At 30.2% G+C, this 21,709-nt stretch overlaps 1 protein-coding gene across 2 annotated transcripts; it reads right to left on the reverse strand.

Annotated features, from left to right (window-relative positions):
• Window positions 1–674: 674 nt before the first annotated feature.
• LOC143080067 (deoxynucleoside triphosphate triphosphohydrolase SAMHD1-like) lies at window positions 675–20,722 on the reverse strand. Of its 2 annotated transcripts, XM_076255726.1 has the most exons (18): window positions 20,598–20,722; window positions 19,709–19,865; window positions 18,489–18,720; window positions 17,576–17,642; window positions 15,935–16,049; window positions 15,491–15,651; window positions 15,089–15,204; window positions 14,323–14,393; window positions 12,302–12,499; window positions 11,909–11,956; window positions 10,159–10,323; window positions 8,651–8,742; window positions 7,511–7,567; window positions 6,159–6,351; window positions 5,079–5,168; window positions 3,615–3,719; window positions 1,384–1,517; window positions 675–853 (listed from the first exon to the last, which is right to left on the reverse strand). In XM_076255726.1, exons 3-18 carry the CDS (start codon window positions 18,703–18,705, stop codon window positions 814–816), a joined length of 1,869 nt encoding a protein of 622 aa, XP_076111841.1. In that variant the 5' UTR covers window positions 18,706–18,720; window positions 19,709–19,865; window positions 20,598–20,722; the 3' UTR covers window positions 675–813. The 2 variants fall into 2 exon arrangements, with proteins under 2 accessions (XP_076111841.1, XP_076111842.1); XM_076255727.1 differs by lacking the exon at window positions 19,709–19,865 and having other exon boundaries at window positions 20,598–20,711.
• Between the last annotated feature and the right edge of the window lie 987 nt (window positions 20,723–21,709).

Consider the following 21,709-nt stretch of genomic DNA (forward strand, 5'->3'; position numbering starts at 1 on the left):
AAATAATAACATTTAAATCATGTCAAGTAATGGGCATTAATATATAGTTATGTGAAGTAATGGGTCCTTATATAGCTTGTGTACTAATAAATGGCCATTAAAAATAAAAGAAGACATAACATTGATTTGATTTGATTTGATTTAATGGCCATTAGTTTGATATTATTTATCACTTTAATGGGCATTACTTTTTTCTCTACAGAAAAATAATGCCCATTATTAGCTCAATGCCCATTAATCTAGTGAAGAGAGAACTATTTCTGTCAAATTAATGAAAAAGTAATGGTAATTTCATTGATGCTTGCCATTAATCTTTATTTTAACGGCAAAACTATTAATTTTTTTCTGACAAAAAGTATAATGGGCGATTTTAATGGATTCAAGTGATTTAATGGTTTTTAATGGTATTTTAATGGTATTTTAATGGAATTTTAATGGTTTGGTCTGCAGTAGTGTAATATAACAATTACAGCCTGTGTATGATGTCAATACAGGATATATCAACCCATAGAACTATATCGACCTCGGACTTCTTCTTTAATCAATATACTTCTTTTAGGTCAATATATCCTGTAACGACCTCATACAAAGACTGTAATTGTATAAGGATTTCAAATAACACAAAGCCATAATACTGTGTAGGTAAGTACAATAGAAATAAAACAGATTTACTATTATGTACCATGTTTAAGAAACATTTTGGATATTTTTTGATACATTTCTGATGCAAGATACTTGAAATTGAACTGAGAGGGAAAATCAAAAATGAATCATGATTTTGTCAACTCTGTTCACATTTGTCAGTTTTAATAGTCATTCATTCTTAACCAGTTTTTCTTCTTGGACTTTCATCCTGCAAAACATCAAATATAAACTTTTTATGAAATTTTGTATCTAGAATATATTAGCTATACGATGTATTTGCGATGCAATTAAGTATGAAACTCTCTCAGCTATGTCTGTTTGTTTTGTTCACACATCATTATTGATATAATAAAATATTTGCGACTGTCATACAAGTTGAATATTTACTAGCTATTAAACCAGCTGATTTAATCAACCATTTTTTTTTACATGAGATAATGCATGTACACAGTCAGGAATATGACAGTTGCTATCAATTTGTTGATGTGTTTGAGCTTTCTATATTGCATTGGTATTTAAGTAGGGACTTTCCGTTTTGAATTTTCCTCGCAGTATTTTCTCATTTAAATTATCACCTTAAGTTTATATTCATGAGGAAGGGAAGTAACGATCATCTATCCACTATAAAAGAGACAGATAGTATTAGAGGGAAATTGGAATTAGAAGAAAACAAACATTTTTTATTGAAAACTAAGCATCACATTTGACTAGTTTTGACTTTTATTAAGCTTTACTTACTGTAAGAAAAGGTTATTAGCGTCACACCATTTCTTAAAACATTTGCTGGCTATTTTCAAACTTTCTCTGTCACTCTTCTTGCAATACAGTCTAACGATTTGCTCAGAAAACACATTAGGCAACATCAGTGATACCTGTGAAGTGGAAAATGTATGACCTTAACAATAAAATAGCCATACATTTTTATTAAAACTGTAAGTATAGCCATAATAAAATATTATTTTTTTGTTTTAGATATTTGGTTTATTTGAAAAAAACTTATAAGCTTATTTTTTACAAAAATATAATGTCAAGTGGAAATAAAAACAAATAAATCGTTTATATAACTTTGATCAAACATTTGCTCATTAATTGCGAATCGTTTATTTAAATAACTTAAACTTAATCAATATGAATAAAAACCGGTAATACTTTTAAATGGTGTCATTTTAAAATAATACACCTAGTTGGGATGTCTGACATCAACTATCTGTTTTCGATGTTCCCTTCATTTGCATTATTCATATTAATGTGTAATAAATTGAGAACTCTGCTGGAATAATTACCTTTACAATAGTAGTAACTTTTTTCGAAATTCTATAATCATCAAGCAAAATATTAACAAAAAAGATTTTTGAAGCTGCTTGCCCTAAAATATTTTGAAAATGTGTTATTTTACTAGATAACATTTTTGTTCGCTTTGGGGATTCCGTATATCGTCAGATAATCGGAATTCCAATGGGGACTAACTGTGCACCAGTTATTGCGGACATGTTTTTGTATTGCTATGAGTTACAATTTATGACAAAAATAACAAAGACCCATCGAAACAACATCTGATAAACAAATTTAATAATACTTTTAGATTTTTGGATGATATTTTGGCTCTCAATAATGACGACTTCAGTATGTATATTAAAGAAATTTATCCTGTTGAACTTACTTTAAATAAAGCTAATACTAACAATGACCACTGCCCTTTCCTCGATCTTGATATCTATATCACTAACGGAAAGCTGAATACTAAAATTTATGATAAAAGAGATGATTTTTCATACATGTATCCTATCGTTAATTATCCATTTTTAGATGGTGACGTTCCCTTGTCACCATCTTACGGTGTTTATATATCTCAACTTGTACGATTCGCTCGTGTATGTAACAATGTTTTAGATTTTAACAAGAGAAATTTATGTATTACTGAAAAATTATTACACCAGGGTTTTCGATATCACAAACTAGTCAAAACATTTACTAAATTTTATCATCGGTATAAGGACATCATTCGTAAATATAGCTCAACATGCAGACTTCTTATACGTTCAGGTATTTCACATCCAATTTTTTATGGAAATATTCTATATAAAGCACAGAGGTGTCAGTATTCACCTCAAAAACTAACAAAACCTTTGAATAGACTTATTAAGAAGGGATATAGTTACGATACTGTTGTCAGGTCATTAAAGATTGCATATTTTGGCGTTAATATTGATTCACTTATACATGTTATAGGGTCTTTGCATCGGAACTAAACACATTTATTCAAAAACCAGTTGTTGGCATGACACGGGTTATGTTCTTCTCATATATGTTATGATGGTATGATACTAAACCCCTAACGGGAAGGATTGTGCCTGATGTTCATATGATGAAATCCTAATCTTTCAGTCAGTTTAATTGAAGTCTGGAGCTGGCACGTCAGTTAACTGCTAGTAGTCTGTTGTTATTTATGTATTATTGTCATTTTGTTTATTTTCTTTGGTTACATCTTCTGATATCAGACTCGGACTTCTCTTGTACTGAATTTTAATGTGCTTATTGTTATGCGTTTACTTTTCTACATTGGCTAGAGGTATAGGGGAGGGTTGAGATCTCACACTCATGTTTAACCCCGCCGCATTTTTGCGCCTGTCCCAAGTCAGGAGCCTCTGACCTTTGTTAGTCTTGTATTATTTTAATTTTAGTTTCGTGTGTACAACTTGGAAATTAGTATGGCGTTCATTATCACTGAACTAGTATATATTTGTTTAGGGGCCAGTTGAAGGACGCCTCCGGGTGCGGGAATTTCTCGCTACATTGAAGACCTGTTGGTGACCTTCTGCTGTTGTTTTTTTCTATGGTCGGGTTGTTGTCTCTTTGGCACATTCCCCATTTCCATTCTCAATTTTATTGAATATTGTATGTGTTTGAATATAACAACAATACTAAAATGGTATTCACCTTATTCATGTTATTTAAGAGCTTGTGCATACCTGATTTTTGACAATACGAACTGGTTTTGTCACATCTCGTTTATTATAAAATCTGACATTGGTCATGGGGTTTTGAGATTTACTACCGTAATCAAGGTAAACTAACTGGAAAAGAAAAGTACACAGCATCATCAGATTTATGAAATAACATTTAAGGAACTCATTTTTTTTCGTAATTAAAACAAATCGAAGAAATACGTAGATTCCTTTGTTAAGAATGATTACATAACTTATTCTTCAGAGGTATCATTCTGTCATTTATATGTTCTTATGTTTCTAGGCATAATTTTGCATGCCGACTTTAAAATGTTTAGGTCCAACCGTTCTTTCCTGCTGCAAGGAAATACAGAAAAGTGTGTCGGACGTACAAAATAACTAAATCATTTTTTTTATTTTCCACAAAACTTCATCGAGTACTTGTTCAAATTAAGAGACTGTTTGCAGGGAAATATACTTTTCAACAATCAAAATATCTTCTCTTAATGTTAGTAGTTATTGCAAAAATCATTAATGAAGGGTAAAAGTCTAAACGGATTTAAGCAAGGCGCAAAGTATTAAACAATAACAGCAACAAAAATGTCTAACGTACCTAGTTTCATGTACTAGCTCATGCATTTGTCATAAGCCAGGTTATCAAAAGCCTCCAAAGGTACTTAAGTCCTTATACTTGTCCAAAATTAAGATAAGGCGTATGTGTGTCGTAATGATGTCTAACGTTATAATATGTGCATTTGTATTAAAATTCTTCTTTAGTTGTTTACCACAGACAGTAAAATTTGAATTCATGTATCCGAAACATGTGAATTCTTTTTTATATTTCATATTTTTTAATAAAAACGTGTAAAAAGCAACTAATCTCAAATTTACACAAGGTCCTATTGTTTAAACAATTAAATGATATCAAAATAATCACATTACTGAAAAGTTTTTTTGGACACACGAAATGACTAAGTGATATTTTATTTGCCACAAAACTTCATCGATTACCAGATAAATTTAGAGATTGTTTACAATCTTAATACAATGGCAGTAACTGAATTAAATTTCAGTTGGATCAAAATTGGTTCAAAGGAAAACAGATAGGGCAATATGTCTTCAAATAAATTCAGATACGACCAGAAAAACCATCGAAGACCTAATAATGGACATAGTACAAATTTGTTGATGATGTTTTTATCTTACATGACATAGCTGTGCAGAACTCAATAACTATAAAAAGATGTTTAAATCATTTCATTTTGGAAAACGACAATGAGTTCTAACAAATTATATGTTCTTTGACTAATGTCATATGTCCACAGCAATAGCAAACATCCCCAATCGAATTCGATAAATGTATATGGACAATTCAAAAATACTGTTATAGATGAACTAAAATTAAAATGGTAATGTCTGAAATTCACGATTAAAGACACAGTAATGGCTTTCATTGATATATTTAATATTGAATATCAAACCACTCACATCAACATAAAGGTCATCATCCAGTAGTTTACCTTTGGACTCCGTTGGTATATTTGACATTATTTCTGACATGATTTGTGAAGATTTCCCCTTCAAACAGAAATTACATAAACAAATTAATTGAGGTTATTTTAATCATAATCGATATTTTTTTCAACACTCACTTAAATTATTCATTTACAATAGATAAAAGTTCCAAATAAACCTAAATTCATTAGAATTATACGTGATTAAAAATTGCATTATTTTATAAAAGTGTATATTGTATGGCCGCATTATAGATTTTTTGTCTCTATTCCAACGTTTATTAAACATCTACATGTAGGCAAAGTTTTTATGTAAATTTGTAAGAATAAGTAAATTTTGTTCATAGCATATTACGCATGTCATATAAGAGCATATTTAAATGCCTTTGGTTATAAACTCAACTTGCACATGAACGCTGTTAATTGTGATGCCGCAAGCATATTACAATTGGCTTATTGGGCCACATTTTATAATTTTCAAATTATACAAAAAGATAAATAGTACCAATAACTTTCAGTAAAGCTATCTATTGGAAAAAAAATATTTGTGTTTCTCATTTCTATATATAAGTTAAACCACATAAAAGATTAATCTATATTTTAATAAAATTTGTTTTCTTCCCTCCAGAATTGCCATAACATTACTGTAATTTAGATATAAATTAGTGATAATAAACATGTTAAACAATATTTGTTTCCTCTCAAAAGGTGGTGAATGGTTGATATTTGTTTTGTAATAATTCAAGACGTATTTCAACTACATTAAAACACATTTGAGATATGCATTGCACTGATTTTAGAACAAAAGTTGTTACAAGTGAATAAGGTAAAAGGAGAAAAATCAGCTGCACTCTTATTTCATCAAAATAGAATTACATGCATATTTGATCATGTGTGTATTCTTTGTGTCATAACAATTATAATTCTATGTAGTCATCATCGGTTATGCAATTTTGAAGAAAAATGAAAACTAGTTAATAATATAACTAATAAATGATGTATTTTAAAGGAAGCTTGCAGCTTTTAAGATAATTAATAAATATTTGTTTCTCACATATGTTTCGCCTTCAGTTGGGGTAGTTTCTCCAACACAAGCATACAATTGTCGATGCATGATTCTTTGTAATATTTTTCGTGACTTTTCAAGGTCTTTATCAACAGACAAAAGTATCACATGAAAAATGCTGTCGGAAAGATTTGTGTATGCTTCAGGATCGTCAATACACTCAGACAACTTCTTCAAATTCCTGATATACAATTTAATGTCGAAAGAATAAGTTATTAGATTATAATGAAACTTTTATGCGACTGTCATACAAGTGAGATATTTAGCAATATAAAACCAGGTTCAATCCACATTTTCAACATTTGAAAATGCCTGTACCAATTCATAAACATGACCGTTCATTTGAATGTGTTTTATCATTTGATGTTGCCTTTAAATTAGGGGCTTTCCGCATTGAATTTTCGACAGAGCTCAGTATTTTCGTGATTTTACTTTTTACTGATGAAATAAATAACAAAACGAAAAGTAGTGTTGTCAGATCCTAGTAAGCAACTATGATATGTATGTTAATCAGATTGATTGACTTTCCTTGTAGAATTGATATATTCTACTCGAACAGCTCAATACTGACTACTTTGATGTATCTTTAAGGGTCTATTTTATTTTGATGCATAGATTGAATTTATTTTTGATGCATGATTTTCGATTATTTGGTATTCGAATTTTAACATACATGTATTTTATATATTTCGATAACATTGTTACATGAGCAACACGACGGGTGCAACATGTGGTGCAGGATCGGTCTACCCTTCCGGAGCACCTGAGATCACCCCCAGTTTTTGGTGGGGTTCGTGTTGCTCAGTCTCTAGATTTCTAGTTGTTTCTAATGTACCATTGTTTGTCTTTTTCGTTTGAAGCCATGGCGTTGTCAGTTTATTTTCGATTTATGAGATTGACTGTTCCTTTTGATATCTTTCGCCTCTCCTTTAGTTTAATTTAATGCATAAAAAAATAGTTTAATTTAATGCATAAAATTAGTTTAATTTGAAAATGTTATTTTTATTTGTATAGATTGACTACTAGTATCCTAGGTAACACCAGTACAGATGGCAATTGTTTTGTACTGACAAGACTAGCAAATATGATTATCATTGTCCGTGTATGAATGGTGATTCTTTTGAGAAAGCAAGGTTCCAACTTCCTCAGGCAAAATCTTTTTGATAGATAAGACTATAATTTGTAGGTCCCATTTTGTCATATAGCTTTGAACTTATTTGTGTACTTGTACTTCATTTCGTGATGAAATTTAGTTAAAAAAAGCGCTTCAGACGCATACAATTTAAAAAGTATTAATTTAATATGTTTTACGATATAAAAAAATGTTGAAAATCACATACCCGTCTTTGCCTGGAATTATACCTTTATGGTCAGCGGCAATAAATGCATCTGTTACCCTTTTATAAAATACCAACAGAAAACTTTGTTTATAAAGCGTATAGCTTTCACTGGTACGTTTTTCGATAATCACGCATACATGCATTAGTTTTTATATAGATTAGACCGTTGGTTTTCCCGTATGAATGGTTTTACACTAGTAAGTTTGGGGCCCTTTATAGCTTGTTGTTCGGTGTGAGCCAAAGCTCCGTGTTGAAGGCCGTACATTTACCTATAATGGTTTACTTTAATAAATTATTATTTAGATGGAAAGTTTTCTCATTGGCACTCACACCACATCTTCCTATATCTATTATTCACTCTAATATATGTTTTCTTTTTCACTTTTTTAGTTAACATTACCATATTCTCGAAACAAGCAGAAATTAAAGAAGTAACAAGTAAGCTAATACCAAAATCACGACACTGTCTGTAAAATCTAAGGGTAATATGTCGAATCTAGACAAAATATTTTTAGCCAGGTAATGTAAGTTCATGACATAAAATACGATATAAGCATTATCTATACGGTAGCATGAATATCAGGTGCAGACCATCTTATTACGAACACCGAAGACAGACTATACATTTCCTTCTATCTTCTATGCTATATATTTCTATAGTAATCATTTTCAAAATTTACATGAATCCATTAATCTGTAAATTTTAACCTTCATGCACATTAGGGAAACTGAATTTATAATTCAACTGGTGGATCAAACACAGATCGAATTAAATTAACAGATACTGCTTAGGAAATTATTCACTTATTGGAGGGAATTGACATTTTACAATCTGGTAGTGATGGGCCAACTGTGTAATGTTGTTTGAAATATTTACAAATGTATTGCTTTTGTTATTGACACAACAACAAAAAACACAACAGGTGGTGTCAGACAAGACATAATTGTCTGTTCTTGAAAGTGTATTTATTTGTGTTTTAAGAAAGGAAACACTATCAATGTGTCTTGTTATTGTACCTCAATATGCATATAAGTAAAAATAATGATGTCTGATACGTGTAAATATTGGTTTGCTTCTTGAGAATTTTATAACATTTCGAGCTATATTTCTAAATATAGATATTGAGCAAATTAACTTACATGGCTTCTATAGCATCACAAACTCTATGCTGATAGGCTCTCCTATGTAATGTTGCTCGTATTTGAAACATACCGTATAGTGTTTCTGCTTCCTGAAATTTACATACCTGGATGTACTTTTTCTTTTGGTATTTCTGATGTTTTTATTTCATTTTGTGGGACATATAAGTTCGTGGTTCTAATAAAATCACGATAAACACGTAAATTGGTATCAAACGAAAAATAATGAATGTATGAAATGTTAAATTATCCGGGTACTAAGAATTTCAAAGTATTTATAGATGTTTCAAAAATACCATATATATTCGTTAAAGTATCAATTTCACTTTGATAACAATCATAAAATAAACGTTCATAACAAATACAAACTAACAATATGCGGTCAAACTTTTTAACTTACAATATTCGTTCGTTGACTTCCGTACAATGAAATCCTATGCGTTAATTTATCTCTAGTATTTACTTTGTATTCGACGAATCCCCTTACAATAAAGCTCTTCAAACACAATTAAGTTGCAATTATTCTCCAAATATTTCTATTAGTTTTAATAGACCTCATGTTATGATCATGATTTTCCCCGCTAACACATACATGTAGGCTACAGCGCTAGAAATACATCAATATATATTTCCAATTTTGTTCTTCCGTTTTATCTTGTCGTTGTACAAAATCGTTTCTCAGTGGTATTTTTCCATCAAAGTTGAAGTTTCTGCATTAAATTATTCTTCTTTAATAAGTTTGCAATCGTATTTTGATGACATCTTATTTTTTTGTTAGACGAAAAAAAGGGGGATTGTGCCAAAACTTAATCCCTACCCCCTTTTTCCTCCACATGTTCAAATTCCAATCGCAATCATGAAACCAATTCTGTTGTGGTCTTATGTCATACGCCATGTTTTATTATTTGTTGACATCGTAATTATTTAGATATTTGAGTTTGAAGCAAGTTTTAAAAAAAGAGGCTAATAAATACATGATATAGTGCCAAAGTCACAACGTTTATATTCTCAGAGTGATTTTCATCTTGGTATTGTATAGAAACTAATCTATTGACAAAGTGATTTTCATATTGTATGATTGCTTTCGCATAAAGTAAGTCATCAATATTCTTTAATCAACCTCCTTTGATAGTATAAAAGGACACAAACACTGTTAACTATATTTATTTTGCACATTTCATAAAAGTATCTTTAAAACTTACTACAACTTCAACCAAAATAGACTGCACTCCTCAAGTAAACTATTATAAATTATAAATTATTGTTGTCATTCAGTTTTACTCTTTTCACCTTCTTCAGAAAACTTTCAATATTCATATTAACAAACTTATATCCACCGAAACCAATTTTTTTAAATGAATTAATTTGATATTGTTTATCACACAAGTAAAGCTTTATAATTATTTCAAGTTCAACGTTTCGACAACATGCCTGTTAACGTTTACCAGTCATATATGTTGTAGATGATAGTTCTATCAACTGCTAGATATATTAAATATTTCAAATACCTTATCTCTGGAACAGATCTGGTATTCACCTTCCACTTCCAAAACTCTTGCAAACTTCATGAATCTGTTGTGGTCAAAAGTATTTTTTATTCCCAAACCATAACAGTCCCTTGCAAAGTAATCCCATTTATCAACATCAATACCATTCCGTTTGTTGGCTACTATCTACAAAACAGGACTATTGCCATGTTGAAAAGAAGTTATAATCAGTACCTTAGTCCGAAAACAAATTGTTATCATTTAAAGTATGTTTTAATTGATAATAGCATGACCATGAAAACAAATCATACTATTATATATATTATACATGACTATAGTTTTCATAACTGGTTACTTTGTGAACACATAAGACAGTTTATACTTAAACCGTATTGTATTTATTTATTGCAGGTATTTATTCATTTTTATTTCATTTCTTTCAAGGAATAAAAAAATTTTCAAAATCAAATCTTGTAACAACCCAACGAGCAATACCAATACATTTTGGCTTTGAGCCTAAAAAATGAACATTGACTTAATATAGTGACTCGATCACACCGAATAGTTCGGTACTATTTTTAAATACTTAGTATTTAGTCGATACCGTTGCGGCAAACGAATAATTTCCGAGTGTCACTGACCTAAAGTCAGTGCTTCCCAACAGACGTTAATTAAAACATACATTTCCCACATTTGAAAGATTATAAAACATTTTTTTTCAAAAACAAGATTTAATACCTTCTCCCACTGGATATAGCGGGTTTGCGAAGAGAAGTATTTAAACTCTAATGTCTTACCGTGCACAGCAGCATAACGAAAAAAGTAAAATCACAAAAACTCTGAACTCCCAGGAAAATTCAAAATGTAAAGTCCGCAATCAAATGGCAAAAAAAGCCCACACAAATCAAACTAATGGATGACAACTGTCATATTCCTGACTTGGTACATGCATTTTCTACATGTAATGCAGAAAATGGTGGATAAAACCTGGTTTTCTAGCTTGCTAAACCGCTCTCTTGCATGACACTCGCATCAAATTCTATTATATGTGTGAACTATGTGTGAACAAAACAAACAGACATAAAAGGTAAAAATGAACATATAAGTTATATAAAATTAACATATCATTTGCCAAAATTTAATTGAACAATCTTTACAAATAAGTTACAAGAATTGAAATAAAACATATCTTTCGATCTATTTTCATGTTGTTTGAAGTTTTAAAATCGAGAATACCAATAAACTGCTCATCAATAATGGAATCAAAATATAAACAGTTACTAGGAAAATAGTATATCATTGCGCTTATTTCAAAGCTCCTCTATCTAATAAACATCTATAAACTCTTTGCCACTTTTAAAGACAATGACTTTAAAAAAAAATTCTAATTGTACGCTATACTCATTTTATTAAGGCATTGTAGATTTACATAAGACGAGTGCTAGAAGCAAAAATGAAACACAAAATATAAATAACAAAATTAGTAAGCGATTATACAAACCTGCAATTAAAACGTTTCGAATCATCAGAAAAATTCAAATCTATTTATTTTGAGAATCATATTCACACAAATAATACTTCGTTTCGAGACTTGTATTTGCAACAAACAGTTGAGCCATTGGCTGTGCTGTCTGTCGTTGATTGAAGATGTTGGTTGTTGATCTTATCATTTGTTATCAGTGTTCTTTTGTTAATTTGACAAGAGAAGCATAGCGAATCAATATATGTCTACATTCTTAAATATAGATAAGGACAGTATTACAAAACTTACCTCATACAAAAAGCCTTTACTTTCATCTCTACCATGGTATGGCCAAACCTGTTAAAACAATCGCAAAATAACCGTTTAAAACGATACAGAAGTACGTGTTTTAATTTAAAAGTACCTGATTTTCACAGGTACAATTGAAATGTGAGCATAAACTTATCCGCTAAGAATTGGAGAAATATATAGGCTACAAATATGCCACCCAGTCCATTGTTTCGACTTTTTACAGAGTAATAGGTAAGCTTTATTTTCTGCTTTTTTATTTTTCCATGCGTACACTTTTTTTTTTTGTTATGGAGTTTTCTATGATTCCATACTATACATTGTATCAAACAATATCTCTGTAAGATAAACATTACTGATAGGAAATAAGGTATTGAATCCAAATATTCTTACACTATTTTCTCTAAGTCTTGCAATATGTTTTTCTTCTTTCTTACGACCTGCAGTTTGTTCACCATTTTGTTTAGGGCCTTCAATCTGTTCTTTGATGAATGTGATATCTTGATCTATCACGTCATACTTCTTAAATTCTCCCATAAGATTATGTTTCTTGATCAAATAATCAAACATCATTACGGATGCATCTTCATGCTGAAATTAAAAATCTATCATAAAATATAATTTTTTTAATTTTTTTCATCAAATGAGTAATATATCTGCATTAAATAATGCCTGAAAAAAAATATGAAATAAAGAAACAATATGAAACTTAGAAAAACAAACATTTTTTTGTAATGTATCTCCTCTTTTCAAATTTAGTCATCGACTATGTTTATAGATCAGTTTGTTCATTTTAGGACACCATAATATTTGTCTTATCTTAAAATTAACCGATTGATTGTGATTCTCTATCGTGACAGTTTTTACTATATGTATATGCAGGTATATTGCGAGGTTTTTATCCTGTCGACACTCCTATGCCTCATTTGTTTTTATAGTGATTAAGATTAAAACACAATATTGACTGCTGTACCCCTATTTTTGTAATTTTTTACCTGTTTGTTTTATGCACAGATCATTGACAATATAATGGAATTTGATGAGACTGTCGTACAAGTTTTTGCTACTATAAAACCAGATTTAATCCACGATAAGAAAATGTCTGTACCAAGTTGTGAAGATGACAGTTTGATGTGGTTGAGCTTGAGATTTTGCCATTTGAATAGAGACTTTCCTTTTTGAATTTTCCTCGGAGTTCAGTAATTTTGTGATTTTTCTTTTCACTCCGTTTTCAGAATACATTCAATTTGATTTTTGTTATCAATGATTTCATATTCCAAAAAGATTAAGTTCCATTCATTCATAAATTACTTTTTGTGTCTTATTTGTTAATAATATATTATACACCATGGTCTAGCAGTATAATTGATTTTGAGAGCTTGTAGACAAAGGTCGATTTTAGATTGCTTTACAAAGAAAAGTACAAAATATTCCCAGGACCTCAATAGTAATTTAACCATAAATTAAATTGATACAATGCAAGCAGACTTTTAAGTAAAATATATGCTAGGTAGATATTGATATAACAAGTTATTTATTATCGTTTTCAAGTTATAAGACGGACAATTATTGCATGTAATCCCTTCGTTCCATATTTTGTCATGGTGGCATATCTGATGACAGACATAAAACAAAATCTCTATCTTCGGCACCCTAATGATTGTTCTAGTGTTGTTGACATTGGTTAAGTAGTTTCAAAGGAAAAGATCTTTGAATAGGATTACTACGTAAACGAAAATTAATAGAAACATAATCGTATAAGGCTTGAACTCCTTAAAGTTATACAATAATTTCGATTGGCATTTTTTTGAAGAATTTGTAATTCTAATTAATGTTGCTGTTAACATTTTTACGTATCTATCATGTTTCGAAATAAAAAGTTAACCACTAAATAAAATAGTCAAACATCGTCTTTCACGGACATTTAGTCCTTGAGGAGTGATTCTATTATCATTTTTGTAAATCATAAGTGTATGATAATGTATGCCTGTTATTGCTACCTCTCAAATAACAGTCTTTGAAATAATCGTTTAAGAACATGAGCATGTTTATCTATTACCAAAAAAAAAAACATCATTTATAGGTAATAACCCCTAAGGAATGGTTTGATATTTTGGTGCAATACGGCGAATGTACTTACTGGGCATTTTCTGTCAAATTTCATTTATCTACAATGCTTTACAAGATATAAGACAATAGGTGCATTTTAACCTAAATGTTCCATTTGAGCCATCGTGGCCACATAAGTTGACTGACACAAACTTTGAAGTAGATACTATAGGATCAATCACACTTATTTTGAGAACGTTGACGACGACGACGTCGGACACTAATAATTTATAGAACCTAATAATCAGGTTAGCTAACAATGCGATTTGTTTTTCTCATAGGAAGCATATATACTTAATTAATACCTTCCATTTTGAAGTGGGTCTTACTACTGGTATGAATTTAGAATCGAATAGATGTGAAAATGGTCCATGACCTACAATTATAAATGCAAAGGTGTTTAAACATTTAGATAAATTGTTGATTCGCTGAAAACATGACGCACCCAAACAACAGATATAAAATAATTCTGTAATGAAATTGTTACAAAAGCCAATAGCATGAATACCCTCTATGATATATGAAATTAAACCAAAACAAAATGAGCGTTTTATAAATAAAGGCAACAGTAGTATACCTCTGTTCGAAATTCATAAATCAATTGAGAAAAAAAACAAATCCGGGTTACAAACTAAAACTGAGGGAAACACATCAAATATAAGAGGAGAACTACGACACAACAGAAATACTAGAGAAACGAACTATAATATAACAATGGTCATTTTCCTGACTTGGAACAGGACATTTTAGGAAAAAAAGGTTGGTTGAAAACTGTTGTCCGTTATTGTATTTTTAATATTTTCCCTCATTTTTGTTCATTTGGGTTTAGCTAAAATTCTTCATTATAGGATATTATAGCCTATTATTCTCCTTTGTAATTTTTATAGGAATAAAACAGAGAACCAATTACAGATATATTTAGTGATGGCCACCGATGAATGTTGAGTCAAGAATTTAGATTTGAATCCTTCTTAAATATCTTATTATTAGCATACTATCTTAGGATCAGAACAATCGGCCGATCACTTCTTCAAAACAGACAGTAACTATACAGCAACAGATATGTCTTACCTAAATCATGACACAGGCCCGCTATTTCTACACACAAAATATCTTTATTTGTTATATTCAGTTCTGGTTGTCTCTTCTGTAACATACGAGCTAGCTGTCCAGCAAGATAACATACTCTGAAAAAAATTATCACGAACAGAGGATTATTTATGGTCCTTTATTTTGCGCATATCGGCATTTGAAAAGGCTACGTTGTTTTTGTATCACGGCTTTGAAAGACGAAATGGGACAAACTAGAGCAGAAATGTAATTGTTTGATGTCCATATGATGGCTTACACGTATCAAAACAGACACATGTTCTTGTGAAGGAAAATTAGTATAATTTAGCAAATAACATATGAGCTGCAGTCTTACTATTACATACGGTTAATCTTAACGGCTGATTTGACTTAGTTGCTTACCCAATACAATGTTCAAATCTATTGTTAGTTGCCCCAGGATAAACAAAATAGCATGTCCCGGATTGTTTTAAATCCCTCAGTCTCTGAAATTGTGGAGTATCTATTATTTTGATACAAAGTGGATGAACTTCTGTATGTCCATTGACGGGATCATTAAATATCTGAAAAATTGATTTACATATTTTGAAATTAATGCTAGAATATTTGTAAAAAACCGAGCGATGATATACTAGTACTTAATTTTAATAGTAATTTTTTTAATTTATCTTTGTTTTTATGTGATGAATATAATAACCATAAGTTTAAAATTTTAAATCAGGCTAATGTTTCGATACGTGGAATTAAAATGTCGGTTTTTGCTATAAAAAACGATGATTGCTCTATGTTTGTCCACTTCTGTCATTTCTATATTTTTTGTAATTCACAAGGATTGTCCTATCTTACCTTTTTCTTATGTTCTTCTACATCTATCTTAGTATCTATGGTTGGATTATCTAAATCTTTAATTCCTGTGATTTCCATAATGACTTTCATAATTTCTAATCTCTCCCCCATTTTGCTACAATAATACTAAAAGTTTTATGTAGGAATAATGACTATTTATTTAAGTGATATAGTGAAGAAGAATATTAGCGTAATTGAATCTTATCAGTCTATCAAAACATGCTGTAACATATTGATTTTTGATTTCTTTTAGTAATAACTTTATACTTACTTCATGCATTTCGCTTAAATTGTTATAGCAGTCATTAGCTTGTAAAGTACACCAATACTGATGAGAAATTACGGCTCTTTATTTGTTTGTTTGAAATAAGCTTGAAAAAATAGCCTTTCAATACAAACATTGTCATGATAATTATTTGGTGTGAGTTGACACTGCTATACGACGCATCTCTGTATTATGTACATCTAACATTCATTTATTTTTGTTGTTTCTGTTGTAGTTTCGGTTTGATTATGTGTTATATCTTATCGTTTGTAGTACACATAATAACAAAACAGCCTTTAAATACCGTCTTTATCATAATAATTGTTTGGACTGGCCTTTGCTTTTGTTGCACTTCAGTGTTCCTGTTGTTGCTTTGTTTTCCTCTAATAGTCGAAGTGTTTCCCTCGGTGTAAGTTTGTAACCCGAATGTTTTCTCTACCGATTGATGTATTGTGAACAGCGGTTTACTTCTGTTTCCTTTATTTATAACATTTTGAAATTTTTTTTCCCAAAAAATAACTCACCATCATCCAAAGCTCTGATTACTTTTAATTAATCTTTGATTCTATGTGTTTTTCCGCTCTTCGACGTTAATATTATGTTTTTGTTATTAATGATCAAGGAGAAAATATTTAGGCAAAATGAGACATTAACTTATGATATGCACATCTCAGGTATTACAATTGATATCGGTAAAGATAAAATACGATTTATAATTTTCTTCTCCAAGATTCAACACATCGTTGTAAGCTATAAAGTCTATTTTTCTTCTATTTTAAGTCTCAATTGAAGTTGATTTGTCTCGTTGTCAACTTGCAGAAACTAGAAGTATTTGAAACATTTTTTTGTATATACTTGATTTAATAATTCTAGATAACTATGGTTTTTAATTCAGTCGGAAAACCTTCTATGCTTTTTCATTTGTTCGTTCTTTTTTATCTATGGTGTGATATCTTAAGCTGTCATATAACATACCACGCAATCGGTTTAAATCATTTGAAATTATATATTTAAAGCAAATGTGAAAAGCGATATACCAGTATTCTTTAAACAGAATAAAGAAAGCCATGGTATTAAACACAGTTAAATAAAAACGACCCTTTTATCAGTTCTTTATTTTCATCAGTGTTTGTAATTTGATGCTTTTTTGTAAAATTGTTTGTTTTAAGATTGTAACAAAGTGATGACTGCTATACCCATATTTTGACTTTGTTATTTATTATGTCTGTTTTGTTCACGCATCGTTGTAAATATTACGGATTTTGATGAGACTGTCGTACCGATTGATTTTTCCTCGGAGTTCAGTATTTTTGTAATTTTACTTTTTATCTCGATAACACTTAAAATTAAGTATTAGGAGAATATTATAAACTCACATAATGCCCATTTTTTCAAGTCGTTGCACATTTAACATCGGTAACACTTTTCCAGATATACCTTCCTCTACAAAAAAAATCAACAATATATTTTTTACGAGATTAATGCATATATACATTATTCCTGACTACAATGATCCCTTATAGGAATCTTATTTGATATAGTATGATACCTTTATACAGCGATGCCTTGGATGAATCTATCATGCACTTGTCTTTAATACAATGGTGCCTGATAGGAATCTGTCATATATCTTATATTATATAATAAATGTTTAAAACGCTGCCTTAAAGGAATCATAAAGACACGATGCCTTTATATATTGAAGCCTTTGGGGAATCATTCAGAAATGACGCCTTTATACAATGATGTCTTTGTGGAATCAGTCAGAGATTATGAGCCTTTATACAATGATAGTTAAGGAAAATCTGTCGGATATGATTCCCGAATACAATGATCCCTCATAAGAATCTGTTATGCAATATAGTATGATACTTTTATACAGCGATGATTTGAGGTGGGGTGGGTTTTGGGACTGTCATACACTATCCTTAATAAAATAATGATTCCGTATTCATGTTATTGGAATATGTACTGTATATATTGTCCTTTATGGTTACTTTATACAATGATGTCTTAAAGGATTCTGACATGTAGTATTGTATGATAACTGCATTAGTTGAAAATGTCTAAGACATTATACCTTTATATAGTACTTTAATTTTATAATACCTAAGACCAGAGGAATTTATTACCCACAATGTATACAGTTTATTTTTGGATTATAGACTAATGCCTCTGATGAACTTGCTAGCATAACAATCTATCTCGTACTTTCGGTTGTTCATCTAGAAGATATTTTTTCGAGTTTTAAATTTATTCCGATATTACTGGACATTGATTGAAGTTTACCTCTGAATACTTTGGCTGCATTATATAAAGAATGTTCTATTAATTTCATGGCTACATCTTCTGCTGTCCATGTTCTATATACTTCTCCAACAGGAAGACTGGCGGATGTTGAAGACTGTGATTCTTCTTCCTTCACAGATTCACTTAATGAGACATCAGATCTCTTCCTCTTTGTAGCAGAAACTCCTTCGGATCCTGATTTCCGTTTTTTGCCCATCACAGCATTTTGTTACTGTTATAAAATATGAAAATTTTACCTACATACGTTCAAATATCCTGGTGTAAAAACATTCAGACACAAACGATAAATATCTTTTATTGTTGAAACTTTTCAATTGAAACGGATTGTTAATAAAAATGACACAAAAACCACTGTAGCTTGATCTGTCGAGTCTACCGAAATTAGCTTATTACATGTATTACTACTACCAAGATAAGAGGTTGAGATTTAACGGCTGGTTTATGCGGTAAAGGAATAACAAGACACGTTCTCTTTTTTTAATTGCAGTTTTCTAATATCGGCCTTTCAACTAGATATCAATAGAAGAAGTATATGTTTGTGACGTCCTTCATACAAATCGTTGATAAGGATTTTAAAAGATAGGTAACAGTAATTATCAATTAAACATGCACCAACAAGTCACAGGTAAGTTATAAAAATGAAAAATGATGCATAAGATAAATTAAAAAAGAGAAAAAGAGAAAAACAAATGTTTTCGTGATTTTTTCAAGCAGTTACCTCCAGTTGTTGTAAAGTATTGCATGTTTGCAATATAATTAATTATTGTAGTAATAAATTAGACACAAATGATATCTATTCAACACATACATAGATGAATTTGTTGATTTCTTAACTATGAACTTTAAACTTTGTCGCTGTAAGATAATAACGGTATTCAGGTTAGCCGTTTCAGTAACCATTCCATAGCCTAAAACACTTCTCTTGTTTGTCTTGTTTGTTTTAATTTGATAACTTCCTTTAGTTTTATGTTGCAAACTGGGAATAAAAAATTGAAAGTGACAGATATTTTAGTGGCATCAAATGTTTAATCGTTTTATCTAATCACACCGTCAACTAATACGGTGATAAAACTTTTAATTATTGTCCTTTTTTCTATTTACAATAAGCTATTTAAAGAGCTCATATAAAAGTGTCTACTTCAATCTATAAAAATCAATATAAAAATCGCATTAAGTAATCACAGTGCTTTTCAAATTACCTAAGCTACAAGTGTCGTGCTGTCTTAAAAGAAATATACCACTTTGGGACACCTTATGACTCATCATTTATACTACGTCAACATGATACAATTATATGGTGAATACTATTTCAGTTTATCTTCAATATCATTTTATTAGACTTTTCTTACAACCACTCTGAAAAATAAGTTATGCCAATTGAGAGATGATGATATTAAATATTAGCGTCTTATGTTTTTCATACAAATTTCTCTTCCAATACTGGTAGAGGACCTTAAGGGAGTATCATTACCGATCTGGAACAACGGAGATAACTTTTCAATTCGTGGCAATATTTGATCAGCGAATTTTCGTGGATACTATGCAGTGTGTTTATATTACTGCATTTATGTTTCAAAATCTAATATAAAAAGATATTATCCGCTCCTTTATGTGCCAAAGCGTAATAATTTAGTACAAGATTTAAAAGTGTAAATTGTTATTAAAGTTATACCAAACACCTTCACTAAAATAAATCTGGATGGTTTATTTTTCATTAAATTTTGTCAAAATATTTACTATTCTTTGACAAAGTTATAAAAATCTAAATAAACTTGAACAACACATTTAATCAGAAATTTTTCATCGGACATATAGCAGTTTGACTAACCTCACTTTTGTTCATTGCGAAGTTAAATATTTCCTTAACAATAGAACTTGATTAAAACGTTATCTCCCTGTAGTGTTATGTTACACCTTATATCAAACCTTTTATCTCATTGATAATAAAATCAATGCTAGGGGCGAAATTTTGCTTGTTTATGCTTCCGCTTTCGATTTGCTTGGAAATAGATAAAACACCTTGATAGCTAGGTTTGTAGTCATTTTCTTGAATTGCATAACAAAATGACAAATAGGAAAACGTTTTACCTTATATTTCTGCTATTTTCTGTTTTGAAACTTCAGTTATTGTCCAATTCGGAAATTTACACTACACAAACAATATCAGTTTAAGTTGACAATAACTTTTAAAGTTCATGATCACTTGGTAAGGTTATGTAATATATCTACTTCTTTACATAAAATCAATGACGTATATCGAGTCTTTGTAATACATACAATGTACAGGACTTTAAATGACAAAATCTCAATTTATGAACTTCAATTACTAGTAGTTTGATCCAAATAAACTACAATTTTATTTTGACTACAGTTTTTGATTGCACATTAATATTGATTGAAATAAGACTAGTATCTCGGTAGTTTTAAATTAACGTTTTTATCCGATCGTCTAAATTATCGAATACAAGTATGAAACTAGGAAATGAATGCAAACGAAGTCTTTCGATCGTTTTAAGTACGGGTAAACAGAATAACAGTAACAGATGAATTTGCCACAAAATAATAGGATTAATACTTCATTATAGTTGTAACAAAAGTATGGAGTAGGTTCAGAAACAAAAGATACAACACTGGAAGTCATATAGTAAGACAAAAGTATGTTTTTTTTTCATAATTGCCTTTTCTAATCAAATCGTTTGATTCGTAAGCGGCGTACGTTTGCAGCGTAGGTTTGTAGTTGAACAAAACGATAAGATTACTTCTGCTGCGATAAGTAAGCAAACAATTGCATTTAGAACAGGTTCTTATTCATTATATACTACCATGTCCAGTCTGTTCGCTAAAACCAAGCAACGTTATCAATTAATACACGACATCCTTGTGTACAATTTCCGGTGAATAGATCACATATCCGTTCCGTTCAATACTATGTAACGCTACACTCATATTAAGTGTGGTATTACGGAGCATGTATAGAACGGATATGATCTCTGCGTCGTAGAATGCCTTGTGTAAAAATGTATTTTTTTGCTGTCATTTGCGTTGTTGGTGAATGCTAGTTGCTAATTACGTGTGCCTAATATTTTAACATTTGAATAGCTTTTTAAAATCTCTTTGTAAATGTATTCACATTGTAAAAATTTTCCGATACAAATACATAGTTTAAGTTTTTCCTATGAAAAAACAGAGAAAAACAAAAT

The sequence above is a fragment of the Mytilus galloprovincialis genome, chromosome 6 (assembly GCF_965363235.1).
Source record: "Mytilus galloprovincialis chromosome 6, xbMytGall1.hap1.1, whole genome shotgun sequence".
NCBI lineage: Eukaryota > Metazoa > Mollusca > Bivalvia > Mytilida > Mytilidae > Mytilus > Mytilus galloprovincialis.

Coding starts and splice junctions, on each gene's coding strand:
- LOC143080067 (XM_076255726.1), bottom strand. CDS start 18,705: ATGGGCAAAAAACGGAAATCAGGATCCGAAGGAGTTTCTGCTACAAAG. Junction 15,205..15,490: donor AGATTTGAACATTGTATTGG/GTAAGCAACTAA, acceptor AATTTTTTTCAG/AGTATGTTATCTTGCTGGAC. Junction 1,518..3,614: donor TTCGTATTGTCAAAAATCAG/GTATGCACAAGC, acceptor TCCACTTCACAG/GTATCACTGATGTTGCCTAA.